The following is a 16,535-nucleotide window of genomic DNA, read 5'->3' as shown; positions in this document are numbered from 1 at the left end:
GTTGCTGCTTATCTGATTGGCTAAGGGGAAACGTTTAACGTGCGCGTGCTACACCTGATTGGACAAGGGGCGTATCTTAAACTGCAGTCTCCCCCAGCTGATTGCGCTCGTCTCTTTTTTCAGCTGGAGTTGTTTTTTTGCACTGAGCTCCTTTTTTTTTCCCCTGTACATGTTTGTTTGTTTGTTTTTAACTTGCCTGTTTTAAAATTCCTTATCTATGCTTTGTTTTATATAAATATCCTTCGTAGTTTGTTCGTTACCCAGTTTTTAATGTGCAACTTTTTTTCTCTTTTGGTCATAATTTTTGTCATGATTCATTTCGACCCATAAAAAGTTTGTAGATCATTTTTTAAATCAGGATCATCTCGGAATTAAAGGACAGCCGGACGTTCATAATTAAATCCGACCTTCTCCAGATCCCATCGCTCGACATGCTGTCACTTGGGAATCAGCTCCGGCGCCTGTGCGCGTTCACGGCTGAGGATGAAGATGAGGAGGATGATGAGGAGGAGGACGGAGGCGCCGCGCTGGACCTGACGCTCACGGCCGTGCAAACGCTCCTCTACGCGCTGCTCTTCTTCTTCATCTACTCGCAGCTCTGGCTCATCCTGCACTACGGCCACAAACGCCTCAGCTACCGGAGCGTCTTCCTCTTCCTGTGCCTGCTCTGGTCGGCCCTCAGGACCACACTCTTCTCCTTCTACTTCAATAACATGGCCCAGGCGAGTCAGCTGCAGCCGCTGCCCTTCTGGCTCTTCTACTGCTTCCCCGTGTGCCTGCAGTTCTGCACCCTCTGCCTCCTCAACCTCTACTTCGCTCAGGTCAGCACAAGTCCTGCTTCTTCTGACCAGCACCTTCTGACACACTGCACTTTTAGAGAGACATCCAAACACTAAAGACATCAACCAACAAATACAAACTTTTACAATTCAAGAAATTAATAATAATTATTATTATTATTATTATTATTATTATTATTAGTGTTTTAGCAATTTGTTGCAGTAAGTGTTCTATTGTTAGTAGTTGAATTAATATTGGTAGTTGTATTAATAGTTTTTCATCGTAATGCTTTGCAGAGAAAAATAAGCAATATGATCAGCAATAAGATCAAGAGAGACAATTGCTTGATAGCTGCTACAGCGCAAGTGATAACAGGAACAACTCTGTTTCATAACGTTGTATGTAACAAGCAAATATAATTGTATATACCGATATCGCTCTAAGCTGTTTTCCCTAAATCTTTATATCCAATTCATACTCCACTTTGATTTTATTAATAAATACTTTAAAAACTTATCTATAATATCTAATATCTAACCCTAACCCTATATAAGGTATAAAAAGTCATCCTAAAGGAAAAATAGTGTGCGTTCTGATATTTTGGACACAAATGCACATGCCCACCCTACATAAGTAACATCACAAATTAAAAATATACTTCTTTATTATTTTTAGGTCAAATTTAACTTTCGCTATATACCAGGGTAAAACTGCTGTTAATGCAGTCAGGTTTGTTTTAACCAGACAACATTGGCCAAGACGCAACAGAAACGTTCCCACAACCTTGCTGACAAAAAATAACAAACAAAACAAACACGATGCCACCGCCGCCATGCTTCACTGTGAAGATTCGGGAATTGATTGTAGTAATAGTAGTAATACTGGTTGTACTTGTAATACTATTAATAGGTGTATTTTTGGTAAATGTAGTTGGAGTAGTAGCAAGTTATAGTCATTCGTTGTATCATGTGTACTATTATTAGTAGTAGAATTAGTTTTGGTGGTAGTAGTAGTACATATAGGAGTATTAGTAGAAGTTACAATAGTTGTAGCAATAGTAGTGGTAGTTGGGGTAGGAGTACTAGTAGTACTTGTAGACGTAATAATAGTAGTGTTAGTAACAAGTTGTTGTTACTGTTATTATTAGCGGAAATATAGTTTTAGTAGTGGTATTAAAAGTATTAGTGGGAGTGATGGTTGTTGTAATGTGGTACTAGTAGTTTTGGAAGTATTTAGTAGAATTTAGGAGTAGTTGTAGTTGTCATACTTGTAGGAGTAATATTCTTTGTAGATGTAGGAGTAGTAATGGATGTGGTGAGGGAAGACCTGCAGGTGGTGGGGTGTATAAGAGGGAGATGTAAGAGTATTATTATTACTAGTAGTAGTGTTAGAGGCAAGTTGTAGTAAGTGTACTGTTGTAGTAGAAATTAGTATTAGTTGTAGGTATTTGTAGTAGGAGTAGTTTTAGTATAAGTAATAGTTAAATTAGATCATTAGTAGTAGTTTAAGTAGAAGTTGTGGTATTAGTATTGTTCGTAGTTTTACTAGTGTAATTAAAAATATAGGTATTAGTCATTGATGTTTGAGGCCTCCTCACGATCACAAATCTAGTGGAACATTTTCCCAGGAGTTAACAGCGAATAGGGAGTAAATGTGGAATTAGTGGATCGGGGTAGTAGTAATTTAGTTGCATTTATATAAACCTGGGTTTGCGTTGTACTCGGATCGACCTCAGAGTTACTTTTGTAGAATATAAATCGACACCAGCACTCAATTCTATAAGTGCAAGAGGAATAATAGACGCCGGGATGTGGTGGTGTATGAAAAAATCAACTTCAGGGTGGTAAAAGATCTGAATCGATGTCTTAAGGTGTGGTAACGAGTGTAATTACAACCTCAGGGGATTATTTGTGGTGCAATGACCCCATACCTGTGATCTCCACCCTGAGAGCTGCAGGTACAGATCTCTGAATCTGTTAAATTTCAAAACTGGAGACTATGTATGTGAAATTAAAAAGGGGTGGTAAGGGTGTTGCAAACTCAAATAACTTTTACTTGTGATCTGTGTTTAGGCTCCGACCTGGTTCGCTGGCCAGATATCAGGCAGGACTTTGCTTATTTAGCGTTTCCGTGGCACGCAGTCAGCATATGGGACGGTGTGAATCCGAGTGAAACCAGACTGACCTGCTCAGGAGAGCCGTAGTGATTTTATTAAAGCTTTATTTGTATTTTTTACATCTCGGTTTATGGCATTATGAATCAGTGTACAGGTTCATCAAATCCCCTTTTTAGCCATTTTTGGTCGGTTTTCATCGCTGAAGTTTAAGTTGACCGAATCTTTTCTCCGTAGTCAATTAATTATTGCATTTAATAAACTGCTGTTGAGCAGAAATAATGTTATAGATCCTTTACAGTTTCTTTTAATGGAGAAGTGCTCATTTAAGACAATTTTGAAGGTTTTGAAGTTGTTTGATGTCAGTTAGTGACTCAGCTGTTTGGACATCAAGTGGAAGTTCCAGGTTCCAGTGTCTGTCTTGGTGTCTAGACGGGGGAAAACACTCAGTTTTTAAAGCTGCAGGCTGCACATGAGGCGATGCAGAAGCATTATGTCATTGTGTTGTTGCAGCCTTGACAAAAGTGTGTGTGTGTGTGTGAGAGACGTGCTGAGACAAAAACACCATACGCTCCTGTTCTGAAATAAAACTAGTCCAACGAGTGCACAGGAGCAGGCTGCATATCAGAATAATACTTGCACATATCAGCATTTTAGTTTGCCTCAGAAACCTGGAGGGATTTTTACATGCTGTGTTGGGCTCGTCAGTGCTCCCTCTGATTACAAAGAATGCTGCTTATTATGTGTGTAAATGATCGATGCTGAAATAATATAATAAGCTCTTTATTAGGTAGGGATTTCATGAAAATTTAAATTGCAATGTAGTGATGCACAGGATCTCTCTAACTTGGCTTCAGCTACTCCACTCAAATGTAACAATAAAAGGCTAAAACTGTGGGCTTTATAGTTTATCATTCTTTACAAAAAATACAGTTGGGAAATGGTTAATCCTCATTCGTGAGCATTTCTGTAGCAACAGCTCGTTCTGTACGCTCCGTACGAACATAGGCTAACGATAATTATTTAGTTTACTAATGTAAAATCTAACGTTGTTGAAGCGGAAATGTTTTCTGTTAGATGCTTACCGAATTTGATGGAAGGATTTTCCAGTTACAGAGGATGTTTTTGGTTTCCAGGTAACAAAAAACGCGTCATAGTTTTTCATCGTAATGCTTTGCAGAGAAAATATGAAGAATGTTAAAGCGAAGGCAATTGCTTGATAGCTGCTTCGGCGCAAGTGATAACAGGAACAACTTCGTTTCATGGATGTTTCGTAACGTTGTACGTAACTAGCAAATATAATTGTATTTGCTGTCACTCTAAACTGTTTTCCCTAAATGTTTATATTTGATTTTATTATTAATTACTTTAACAACTCATCTATATCATTCTATACCTATATAAGGTATAAAAAAAAGTCCTCCAACATAAAACAAACATGATGCCGCCGCCGCCATGCTTCACTGTGGAGATCTCAGAGGAATTGGTTTTGACAGATTGTTGTTTTTGGTTGCATGCCTTCTCACAGCACAGAATCATTTCCCAAATGTTCGCTGAGACCCCAAATTGAGGGTCTGTGTGTCTCGCAAAATTCATTAAAGGATAGATTGAAGAGTTTCTCACATCCGAACGAATACATTTCAATCGTTTCTTTAATCTGTCCAACCTCAACCTTTACACTGACCACGTCCGACACCATGACCATATGACAGATGAATTCTTTACTCTGGATTGATGTATCGATTTTGGATCACTCGGAGGCGGGGTGTCTGTGGATTCAGGATTTTGTGGACATTAGGATTCTGAGGCACGAGGACGTTGTACTTGTGTACACACCGTTGGCCAGGCTATCATGTTCAAACAGAAGTAAAACCGGAAAGAGAGCCGTGGTTAAATCCTCTTAGACTCTCGGTCTCGTGATTCAGGCTTTGCAGAGGTTTGTGGTAACGGGATTGCTTCTTTCTTTCTCCTGATAGCTGAAGAGGCAAACAGGAAAAAATGAGTTTGATCCTGTAAACATGTCAAATGGTCCATGGTTGTAGAAGGAATGAGGGGGAAATTAAAAGGAAAAAGCACAGGGTATGATCTCAAGTTTTAAGTTTTATTTTAAATATATACCCACAAGAGATTTTTGGAGTTGAATCTGGATCACTTTGTAGGTTTACATTCACATTTTACATTTTTTGCATTTCCCATTCAGAAAAACTCAAAATACTGTAAATTCTTTCTATTTAAATGTTTTTAATAAAGATTAGTGGATTAGTAATTTAATAATTATTCCTTTCAAATTGCTCACTTTTGTTTGGTCAAAAAAGAGGAAAAAAAAATGACAAAGAGGAGTAAATGAATTGCTGGCGAAGCAGACCAAGAGCAGCAGAATCTCACACTTCTGTGTTACATTGTGTTTACTGATCACGTGCATTTTGTTTGTCATGTGTTACCCTGGGGCATCATTGCTTCTCTTTCTTTCTTTTTTTTTTCCTTCCTGGTTTTCTTGTTTTACAGTATGCATAATGCAGTATGTTTGACTCACAAGAGGAAAACTAACCAGTACATGGAGGTTTTTTTGGACAACTTGCTGGAAAGAATCTTGAGGTATATGGCTGAGTTTGCATTGGGATGCAAAAAAATAAAAAATATCGCGTTTGATCCTTTCAACAAAACCACGTTCATTCATCCTCAGTACCTGCCTGGTTAGAGTTGTGGCTCAAATTAAACTTTGAGTTTGCTTATATTTTAGGAAATACCCACATTATTGCAACAACATTAAAGGTGCACAATTGTATAGTTTGTTTTCTTATGTTGTAGCATTTCCATTTAATGGAAATTCAATTCCTTTTTATTTGTATAGCGCTTTTACCAATGAACATTGTCCCAAAGCAGCATTACACAGATAATGTGGTGATAAAAATGACTGCACAAAGCATAGGTTTTTAATGTCATTGATTGTGAAGTTTGGTTTGCCAGTTCAGTGCATGATTTCACTAATGCTTTTCTGGCTGCAAATTCTTTTTTTTTTTGGATTGGAAAACCTTCCCAAAAACTGATTAGAACAAAGGAATTGGCCAAAGGAAAAGTCAAGTTTTATAAAACTTTTATATCCTTGTACAACCAACTAAAAGAATAAAAAAAAAAATCACAGTGAAGTACAAATAAAAATCCGATCTGTGTGCATGAAATAAAAAAAAAAAAAAAAAAAAAACTTCCATGCACAACTCTACACGAGGCCAATTATAAACTGGAGTGATGTAGCTGAGGCTGAGCAAAAATTTCCTTTTTGAACCGGTCAGTGAGGAAGTGCTTCCTTGTTTACCATCTGGCAAATGTCCCATAAATCATGTGACACGGAATGTGTTTTGTCTTTAAGGAAATAAGACATCTCCCCTTAATTGAATAGAAATTTAAATCAAAATGGACCTAGTTGGTCATGTAAACCTTTTTTTTTTTTTTTCATTTTGGATTTTTCTTTTTTTTGAAGGATTATTGGGTTGCATGTAAAGAGAATTCGTGAACGCTTGAAATGAGTAAATCAAACGAGACATATTCAACTATATTCATATTGTATACGATGTGCCATAGAGCCTATTTTCGGAATAACTGAATCACCTGACTGACACAATGACCGATATATTGAATGACTGACTCAAAGACCGACTGACCTTCTGATTTTCTGACTGATTTATTGAGTGACACATTGAGTAATTTATTTACTTATTGACCAATACTTTGACAGACTGACTCACTAACCAATACATTGACTGAGTCACTGGCATGCCAACCGACTCAAAGACTGACTGACCTTCTGATTTTATGACTGACTCGATTACTTGGTTACTGACAAATACAGTGACAGACTGACTCACTAACCAATACATTGATTGACTGAGTCACTGACTGATTTTCTGACTGACTCACTGACACATTGAGTGACTCACTAAGTTACTGACCCATGCATTGACAAACTGACTCACTAACCAATACTTTTACTGACTAAGTCACTAACTATTGACAAACTGACTCAATGGCCAACTCACTATCTCATGTACTTACCAACTTACAGAATTTATGTCTCTCTCTGTCTTTCTCTCTTCACAGTTTTGTGTTCATTCTCTTCCTGGCATGAACTCTGAATCTCGTGCTTTGGCTAAGTTTGGCCGAATGAGGCTCACATTCAGCAGCAGGCCAGTGTGCTGACCTTATTTCTGTGTTTGTGTGTGTGTGTGTTTGCAGCTTTCTCTCAGTGAAAGTAGAATGCTCAAGGGAACCTCCTCTCTCTTCTCTCTCAGGAAGTCTCAGCCTTCGGTACACTTTCACTGTTTATTTTGGGAACGTTTCTGTTTTTGTATGGCCAAATAAAAAATGGAGGCTAGGTCATGTGATTTTTTTTTTTTATTATTTATTTTTGGTTTGCACGACACTTGAGCTAAAACTGGATCTAAACCTAAAAAAAAAAAAACAATACACATTTAAGCAAGGCAAGTGGGACAAAAGTAATGGCACCCTATGAAAAGACCGAGTAGGGATTACTATTTAGTTAAAAAACTAACTATGGAGTCCAAGTGCTGACCTGCTTTAGTAGATTTAAGACATGCTTAGGAAAGAGTTTTAGCTTATAGTCTGGTCATTTTTGTCACTGGGATGTACCTTTTTTAAAAAATGTGTTGTGAGCAGCATTAAACACACAGCAGCTGTGTCAGTATGGACTACTGTTCCAGATTGTCCTGCGCTTTTGATTAATTATTAGCAATAGGTTTTGGTGCCGTGAAAATGGATTTTGGCTTCATATGTACATAATCATTTATTTACAGCATGCATTATGTACTTCATTCTGTACTTTTACTAAAAATCCTGATGTGGTTTATATTTCTGAGAATAACTCATTCCATTTTCCAATATTTACAATAGAGGTTGACCGATACTGATCGCTAGGAGGATCGTACTTGCGGATAATCAACCGATAGTTTTTAAAATATATATGAATGTTTTAATTATATTAATAAATCTTAGGGTACATAAGACACAAACTGAAACAAAAAGTAACACTTTAAATAAATAAATAAACAAGTGGCATCAGTGATCCGCCTCTAGAGGCCGCTCTTGTTCTGAGTAACGCAACCCTGAAAAACTATCGATGTGTTTTTTTTTTTTTTAAAGTAATCAAGTATTGGTGCAGATTAATAGGCAAAAAACTATGAATCTGTTGACTTCTAATCTACAATCAGATCTGGAGTTATTGGCACCCTTCCTCTGTAAAGATGAGTGAGCTGAATTGGAGATTTGACAAGAAAGATATAGGACCCTAAAGAACAGGGAAAGACTCAGAGGAGCGCTCTCAGATTTTTCATGGCTTTATTATATTGTTGTGAGAGCACAAAGTAGTAAAAAGCAGAGGTGGCAGTTATTGTGACTCATGTCCTGTTAATACAAGTTTCAGTGTTGAGCACCATCTTGGAAGAAGTAGCACGTCTCGTCTGGTTTTGTACACTACCAGATCAGAGCCATTACAGCATTTCATGTCCCTGAAAGTGTTCTACAGAGTTTTGTTGCATTCAGGAACAAAAAATGGTCTGTGAAAAATGTGTTGCTTCTCCTTTTTGTGTTGGTTTTTTTGCCTGAGATTAACCACATGCAAATAAGAATATTGTTGCATTTTTCTTTTTTTCTTTAAAACTGCTGATTAAGTATTGTAAGAGGAAACATTCTTTCACTGCAGCATATTGGGCTTGAACATGTGCAACAAATTTGGTTGAGAATTTCTACTGTATTTGTCCTACTGTAATTAAATTTCAACTCGAACGCATTTGTTGATTTGTCAAATTTTGGCAGAACTCATGCAACAAATTGGACCAAAGTACATGCAGTGTATTGGGCCAGAACATGTTTAAGGGTATTTGGATGAGTACATCATCTGGATTTGTCATACTGTAACTTTATTTAACCTCGATAAAATTGTGTTTATTTGTCTGAATAACTTTGCTGTGTGAGGAAATTTCAGGCAGAAGGCTTTAAATCAGTCTCAGAGTGCTGGATCTGTTCAAGATCTCCCGTAGCTTAAGCCATTACATTCTTTATTAGCGGATAGAGGAAGCGGTTCAGGACAAGTTCACGGCACCATGTGAGTCAAACCAGCACTGTAAGGACATCAAATGCTTTTGTTAAGAAGGCCAAGTCTTTTATTAACTTTTTGAGCAGTCCTGTAACAACCACGCTGCAGAAAATGTTTGTTCAGCCAGTACGGACGATTCTGTTTGAACAAATCTGCTGCAATTCTGTTTGTGGACCAGGCGTTTATCTGGGTTTATAATGATATGATTTTGATTAACTGGTTAAAGAGAATCAAACTCCATTGATTTTAATGATTTTGTTTTGTACACAACAGTATCACTTTAGCTATTTTCTTAAGTAAGCAGATGTGCTGTTTTTTTCTGTCAACAACTGTTGGATAAGAAATCAAATGCACAAGGCAGGGGCATTGTAGGTAAATAATCAAAATTGGACTGTTGTGTTGTTTAGAGACCGTGGCATTGAGTAAAAGACTGGAGGTAGCAGAGCTGAAGATGTTAAGGTTTTCATTTGAAGTGACTGTGATGGACAGGATTAGAAATGAGTTTATTAGGGGGACAGCGCATGTAGGACGTTTTGGAGACAAGGTGAGGACGTGTGATTGAGATGGTTTGGACATGTGCAGAGGAGGGACATAGGGTACATCGGTAGGAGAATGCTGAGAATGGAGCCACCAGGAAGAAGAAGGAGAAGCTGAAAAAAGAAGGACTGTTGATTCATTTTCTGCACCATACTGATGTATTCCAAGCATTTGAAAGCACTAACAATGTTTAATTGATTAAACATCGCTATAAACAAAGATGCAATGAATGGTTTGTTCCTGTTATCACTTGTATTATGGCAGCTTTTAACATTTTCTTACCTCTCTGGAAAGTTTTTTTTTTTTTTTATATAATGTGTAGTGTCTCCCACTCTGACACTGGAGACTCCTTTATAAAATGCTACTCTTCGCATACTACGCGCAATTCACCATATAAACAATTACACATATTTATTAATCCACGTTCAGGATGTGTTTAACAAGTCCTTATGTAAGTCGTAACCATATAAATCATCATGGTACTGTATTAGAACGGGGGGTTTGATATGAACCAGTTATTTGCCTTGCATCTGGAACTACTTTCCGGACCGGTGTTATGGAAAACAAATCAACACCTACTGTACAAATAGCTACAAACTTTTTATTTTTGGTTATTCTGCTCTGGTGTTACTTTAAATTAACCAAATAAAGTTTCTCTCTCTCTCTCTCTCTCTCTCTCTCTCTCTCTCTCTCTCTCTCTCTCTATCTAACAGATCATGTGTAAAGCCAAAGCGAAATATTCCCCAGAACTCAGCAAATACAAGTAAGTGCTATGAAACCTTCAAACTCGCTTATGTCACTTCCAGTACATTGTTTTTCCTTGAATTATTGGCACGGACCGTTGATCACAGATCAAATACATGAGATAACAACTACAAAACCAATAGTGCAGTCAGACAAAATGAAACAAAACAAATGGTTGAAACTGATGAGACTGATGCACCATGAGACTGTAGACGGACTGGCGCTCGGACAAAACCTGAGAACAGACTGATTAGGTGAAAGAAAATGGATGTTTCCCTATCATGATAAGGATTAAAATACTTTTTTGAGTATCAAATGATTATAATATTGCAGATAACTTATTTTCAAATTGTGTTAGAACCATCCACCTTTTTATTACTTGAATGTCTTCCAACTTCATCTTAGAGGACAAGTGTGACCTTAAATGTAACCACTATAAGAAACCTCAAGGACGGCTGATTTATCTCTAATTGGCTGGATGGATGGATGGATGGATGGATGGACCGATGGTTGGTTGGCTGGCTGAATGGTTTGTTCAATGGTTGGTTAGTTGATTAAATAATTGGTTGGGTGTCATTCAATTGTTCCCTTCCTTGTATCCATGCTTATTTTGGGAAATAACACTTAAGAAGTTTACTTCCTATTTGGGCAGCTTTCAACTTAATGGAACTTTGAGGTGTCAAATCTTAAATTAGTCATTAAAGTGACGTATTTTAGTTCTTTTTTTTTGGTTCTTTGTGTCACTCCCACTCAATAAATAAATAAATAAATAAAGGGGACGGTGATGATACAAACGGCTCCGGAATGATTGGAAGGCACTGAAAGTTTTGTGTTCCAACAGATTAGGCAAAGAAGGCCTTTAGTCATGTGACTTTTTCTGGACTGAAATTTGTGCTGTCTGTAAGTTAGGATTGAAGGATATGATGGTGCCCTAATAAACTAAGTTTTAAATGTTGGAAAAAATTGTATTGTTAATTTTGACAACTATTATGATGTGTGTGTATATGTACCATAAAGCTGGTCAGCTAATATGGTACAAATAAACAACAGAATTTGTTTTCTGGAGTCCTTCCCTTAACAAGTTGTCTCCTCAAAGGACGCCGCTGAAGTTGGCCTTCTTGTTCATCAGCCTCTTCTTCCTGGTGGTGAACGTTACATGCTCTCTTATGGTGCTGACCCAGAAGAACATGGAAGCCAGCAATGCAAAGCACATAGTTCTGGCTCGTGTGCTAATCAACGACAGCCTCTTCGTGCTGTGCGCCATCTCGCTTGCCACCTGCATCTGTAAACTTGCCAAGATGTCCTCGGCAAACGTCTATCTGGAGTCGAAGGTACGATGATGCAAGAGGAAATTCCTAGGTTATTTGGAATAAAATCCTCTTGTCATTGTGCTAATTTCTCGAGTGCTAGCCTGACCGAACTGCCAGTTCAGGAATATATACAGGTGTAGTAAGAAATTCCTGGGAATGTAAATTCTACTGAATTTACATGAAAGATGCAGTAAAAGATAAAAGAAAATGCAAAGGACCGTTTATTATTTAACCAGCGACTAAGTTTTCATGTGCTTCAGGGGACATCAGTGTGTCAGGCCACAGCCACCGGAGCAGCGGTTGTGCTGCTGTACACATCGAGAGCGTGCTATAATCTCGCCATAGTGGCCGTATCTCCCAAAGACCGGGCCACTCCGTTCAGCTACGGCTGGTACAGCTTCTCCGACCAGGTACCTTCTCCAGCAATGTTCAAGTTTCAATTCATTTCTTGCTGAGCAAAATCAATCAGACTCTCCTGTCATTTGAGTATTTACATTTCTGGCGTATGGCAACCCCCCCTTCTTATCCACCACGACTTACAATAGTGCTTTAAAGTCTCTAAACATCAATGCATGTCACCTGTTCATTGCCTGTTCATGTTGGGAGGGAAAATGTTGGCAACCAGGATCTGTGAACATATTTCTGTTCACCGCTGGCATTTTATTGCTTGTCGAAATGCTAACAGCACAAGCAGAAACGAGTTAAAATAAATCCTATTTATTTATACATTTTTGTTCATTAATTTTTTTAAGGGCTAATTAAAGTACTCCTGGAACAGCTAGATCTTTGTGTCTTACCTGTTTGGAAATATGTTCCAGCAAGTTGGTGCCAGAAAAGAGAAGAGTTTTAAAGCATGGCCTTTGTGCCCTGAGTGATGGAGATACTGAAGAAAAAAAAAAAAAACAAAGACACCTCAAAAGATGTCAAACAAACAAACTAAAAATTTTTATAAATTGATGCTAATGTGTTGGATTGTAAATAATCCTGAAATAAATAACATTTAAGCTAAGATTTACTTTAAAGAGGCTCAACACATCAGTATGCACAAATGCTGGAGATATGGACTGTGAAATATAAGATTGGAATTACGAGACAGTTTATTTCTTAATTTTTTAATTTCATTTCTGAATTATTGATTTATAGATTGGAATCCTGACTCATTATTTAATTAAATATTTTGCTGTGGTTATGCTTTTAGATTGCATCCTTCTAATGTGTTTTGTGTGTGTGTGTGTGTGTGTGTGTGTGTGCGCATGCTTGTAGACTGATGTGGAGAAGATCAGCGGGAAGGCCTACATGGTGTTCGGAATTGTTCTGTTTTTCTGGGAGTTTGTCCCCACCACCCTCCTCGTGGTGTTCTTCAGAGTTCAGCGGCCCAATCAAAACCTGGTGAGATGGACCACTTCTTCCTCTTACTCTGCTGCCAGGCGTTTCCTCCGTGACGATCCGCACAAATCTTCTCTTTTAAGCTCTGCGGGACGGCGTTAGTCCTGTCAGACAGAATTAATGAGTCACATCGGCCTTGACTCAGTCGAGTGGGAAAAATCCACAGAGACCAACAGATGTTTTTTTGTTTTGTTTTGTTTTTAGGCACCAGGTGGCATGATCCACAGCCACAGTTTCAACTCCAGGGCGTACTTCTTCGACAATCCAAGACGCTACGATAGTGACGATGACCTGTCCAGAAGCATCAGCTCCAGGAGTGAAAGGGGAAGGTTTGTACACACAGTAAAAGTAGAAAATGTTGTTTTTTTTTTATGTACAAAAAAATGCCCAATACTTAGGATAATGGGTCATTTAATATTGGAGAGGAAAGAAAGAAAGAGAAAGAAAGAAAAAAGAGAGAAAGAAAGAAGGAAGGAACTAAGAAAGGAAGGAAAAAGAAAGAAGGAAGGGACTAAGAAAAGAAGGAAGAAAGGAAAAGGGAATAAAGAAAGGAAGGAAGAGACTAAGGAAAGTAGGAAGGAAGGAACTAAGGAAAGTACAAAAGAAGGAAAAAAGGAAACAATATTTAAGGAAGGGACTAAGGAAGGTAGGAAGGAAGGAACTAAAACTGGATAAAACATTTACAGCAGAAAAAACTGAAAAAGGAAGGAAGGAGCTAAGGAAAGAGAGAAAAGTGGAAAAAAAAGAAGGAAGGGACTAAGGAAAGTAGAAGGAAAGGAAAGACAAGGAAGGAACTAAAACTGAATAAAAACATTACAGCTAAAAATCTGAGGAAGGATGGAAAGGAAAGAAGAAAGGAAGAATGGAAAGAAAAAAAAGGAAGGAAAGAAGGAAGCATGGAAAGAAAAAAAAAGGAAGAAGAGAAGGAATGAAGGAAGGAAGCATGGAAAGAAAAAAAAAGGAAGGAAGAAAGGAAGCATGGAAAGAAAAAAAGGAAGGAAGAAAGGAAGCATGGAAAGAAAGAAAAAGCATATATTAACAGTGTATAATTGTAGACACTGTACAACTTCAATAACTTCATTCTGCCTTTTTTTTTTTGCAAATTGTAGAAGCAACATTTAAGAAGACACCAAGTCCAATTGATACACTGTGTAACTTAATGTGAGCACGTTGTAAGCACTATTTAACTATGTAACTGTTTATTTAGATTTTGCCTGGTGCTTTCAAAGCTCACGACTGTAATGTTTAATGCAGAGAAAATTCCTTCACAAAAGTAATGCCAAAGTAGTAGATGCAATTCCCTGTCACATTAAAATTCCCTTTCGTTACTGTCTTGCAGTAGTGCCACACTGAAATGCAATCACTGCTGAATCAGCAGCCTTAAGCCGAGTGTAAAAAACGACATCGTTCATATAAAGGAACGCCCTTCCTTGTTTTTTCTCGTCTTACTCTTTTCCGCAGCGGTACGATGACTTCGTCGTCTCAGCTGGGCGCAAGTTGGTACGGGTCCATCCAGAAGACTGGAAGCTTCACGTTCACCGCACCTCATACCCCCACTGCTCCACTGCTCCTGCCCTATGGGAGCGTACAGACCAGCCATCACCACAACTACTACTCCACCCCACAGGACTGTTACTCCAGCTCTCAGACTCACTACATTACCCCACAGAACTCAACCACCAGTCTGGAGTATGAAACGGAACGGACAAGACTCTGTGGACCTTAGACAGGTGCAGGAGATGCGTATGGTTCAAAACCTCTTTGTATTTTCAAATATTCAGCGGCTCAAAAAAAAGGGACTGGAGAGATGCGAGATAATAAGAAGGTCATTCGGTGCTCCCCATGTAGTATCGCTAATTTCCCAAGGATCTGACTAATATGAGGACCAATAATTGATCTGCACAATTCCTTTATGTTCATGGGGTTCAGCATGGCCATGTCCTAAAATTCCTCTGGTTTCCAACCTTTAAGAGCCTGCTCCTTGTACTGAGAACTTTCAGAGCACGGGTTGAAAGTGTTCTTCAGGATGGCGTGAAGGGAGAAGTCAAACATAGACCGTTAGCATAAACAGTAAAGACGATGACGCGTCGTTTGAGACGTGAAAATGTTCAAACGAATCTTCAGATATGACGAATGTTCTTGGAAAGATCTATTTTTATGACATGTGAATGAATGTATAAGTGTGTATGCGACCGAATTAATGGTACTAACATCTCACTAGTAAGCGCATTGTACTATTTAACATGGGGGTGCCATTATATATTTTCTTTAGAGCCGCATTCATCCGATTCCAAGTATTGCTTATTTTGCTTGCCTGAATTCTTGCTCTTGGCTGACAGGAGTGGAACCTGATGCAGTGCTCCATTGTTGACATATTCCTCAGCTCACCATGGTTACAAAGAGATAATGATGCTGTTTGTGGAAATCTCATGATATCCAGGTGTACCTGAGGTTCTTTAAGCAGTCTGGCATTAAAATCGCATTATTCCTCCCCATTCCGATAAACACTACCTGAATTATTTGGCCAAAATCTGCTTGATTTGATGCATTGGGTTGCTGCCACTTGATTGCTTGGTAGATGAATGGCCGTTTGCACATCAGGCTTTTGTGTTACCTAAAGCAAATCATGAAACGCGATGTTTTCACCAACAAACATCACTATCTGGTGTCAGCTGATCATCAGTGCTGTATCAAAATTGATTGGTGCGGCCGTATATTTTTAGTGCATAATGTTTGTACATAAGCAGTCACAGTGGCCATAATTCCCCCTTTTTTTAAATTTGTGTTTACAGGCTTTTCAGCAAACTGAGTCCAAGCTGAAGTAACCTTTCTGTTTTCATTATATTGGTGGTTAATCAGATTGACCCAAAAAACTTTCACCTCACGAAGAACATTTGATCCGACACAGATGCGTCCTTTTCTACATTCTTTATTTATTCGTTTGCACCACAGCTTCATAATGTAGTTCCATTGCAACTCTTTTAATTTGTTTTCTGGTGTAGCACTACGAGTTAGCATTGGGAGGCAGGGCTTAGGGATGTTTATCAGTAGTCATTCACATAATTACAATCAGGCTTGCTACCAGTTAACAGCGGAATCGCACACAAAATAATGGCCGCTCACTGGGTACAGTGTAAAACATAAGATGTGCATCTCAAACCTACAGAAATCCTAAGAGGCCATGCATTATCATTTTTTTTCTTTCTTGTTTCCTCATGATAAAGTACCTTTTATGTGTATTCAGCAAAAGAGCACTTCATGATATACATCAGAAACATTTCAAATGATTACAATACAATTATGTTGAGAGAAAACAGGTTTTGACATTGAGAACTCGTGGGGGGGGGGGGGGGGGGGGGGGGGAGTTGTGATGACAAAGAAGAAAGAGAAAAATATAATGCATGGCCTCTTAGGACTTATGTACAAACCTGATGATTTTCCAGTAACACGTTTTTTTTTTTTTTTTTCATTCTTCTTTTACCACAGAAATTGAATTTTCTAACGAATGTGACGTTTGATTTATTAAATAACACGTATATTTAACATTCACCAAACAACT

General features: G+C 38.2%; 1 protein-coding gene across 1 annotated transcript; it reads left to right on the top strand.

Annotated features, from left to right (window-relative positions):
* Positions 1–32: 32 nt before the first annotated feature.
* gpr137c (G protein-coupled receptor 137c) lies at positions 33–16,321 on the top strand. Its single transcript, XM_046855343.1, has 7 exons — positions 33–821; positions 10,250–10,299; positions 11,377–11,611; positions 11,851–12,000; positions 12,854–12,979; positions 13,181–13,305; positions 14,438–16,321. Exons 1-7 carry the CDS (start codon positions 432–434, stop codon positions 14,700–14,702), a joined length of 1,341 nt encoding a protein of 446 aa, XP_046711299.1. The 5' UTR covers positions 33–431; the 3' UTR covers positions 14,703–16,321.
* Positions 16,322–16,535: the final 214 nt, after the last annotated feature.

Source organism: Silurus meridionalis, chromosome 8 (assembly GCF_014805685.1).
Source record: "Silurus meridionalis isolate SWU-2019-XX chromosome 8, ASM1480568v1, whole genome shotgun sequence".
In the NCBI taxonomy this organism is placed as follows: domain Eukaryota; kingdom Metazoa; phylum Chordata; class Actinopteri; order Siluriformes; family Siluridae; genus Silurus; species Silurus meridionalis.
This window is presented reverse-complemented; position numbering and strand designations above follow the sequence as displayed.

Bases quoted from the DNA above. Each gene is read 5' to 3' on its own strand.
- gpr137c (XM_046855343.1), top strand. From the start codon at position 432: ATGCTGTCACTTGGGAATCAGCTCCGGCGCCTGTGCGCGTTCACGGCT. The intron at 822-10,249 runs GTCAGCACAAGT...TCTATCTAACAG, and splicing joins TCAACCTCTACTTCGCTCAG to ATCATGTGTAAAGCCAAAGC. The intron at 12,980-13,180 runs GTGAGATGGACC...TTTTGTTTTTAG, and splicing joins AGCGGCCCAATCAAAACCTG to GCACCAGGTGGCATGATCCA.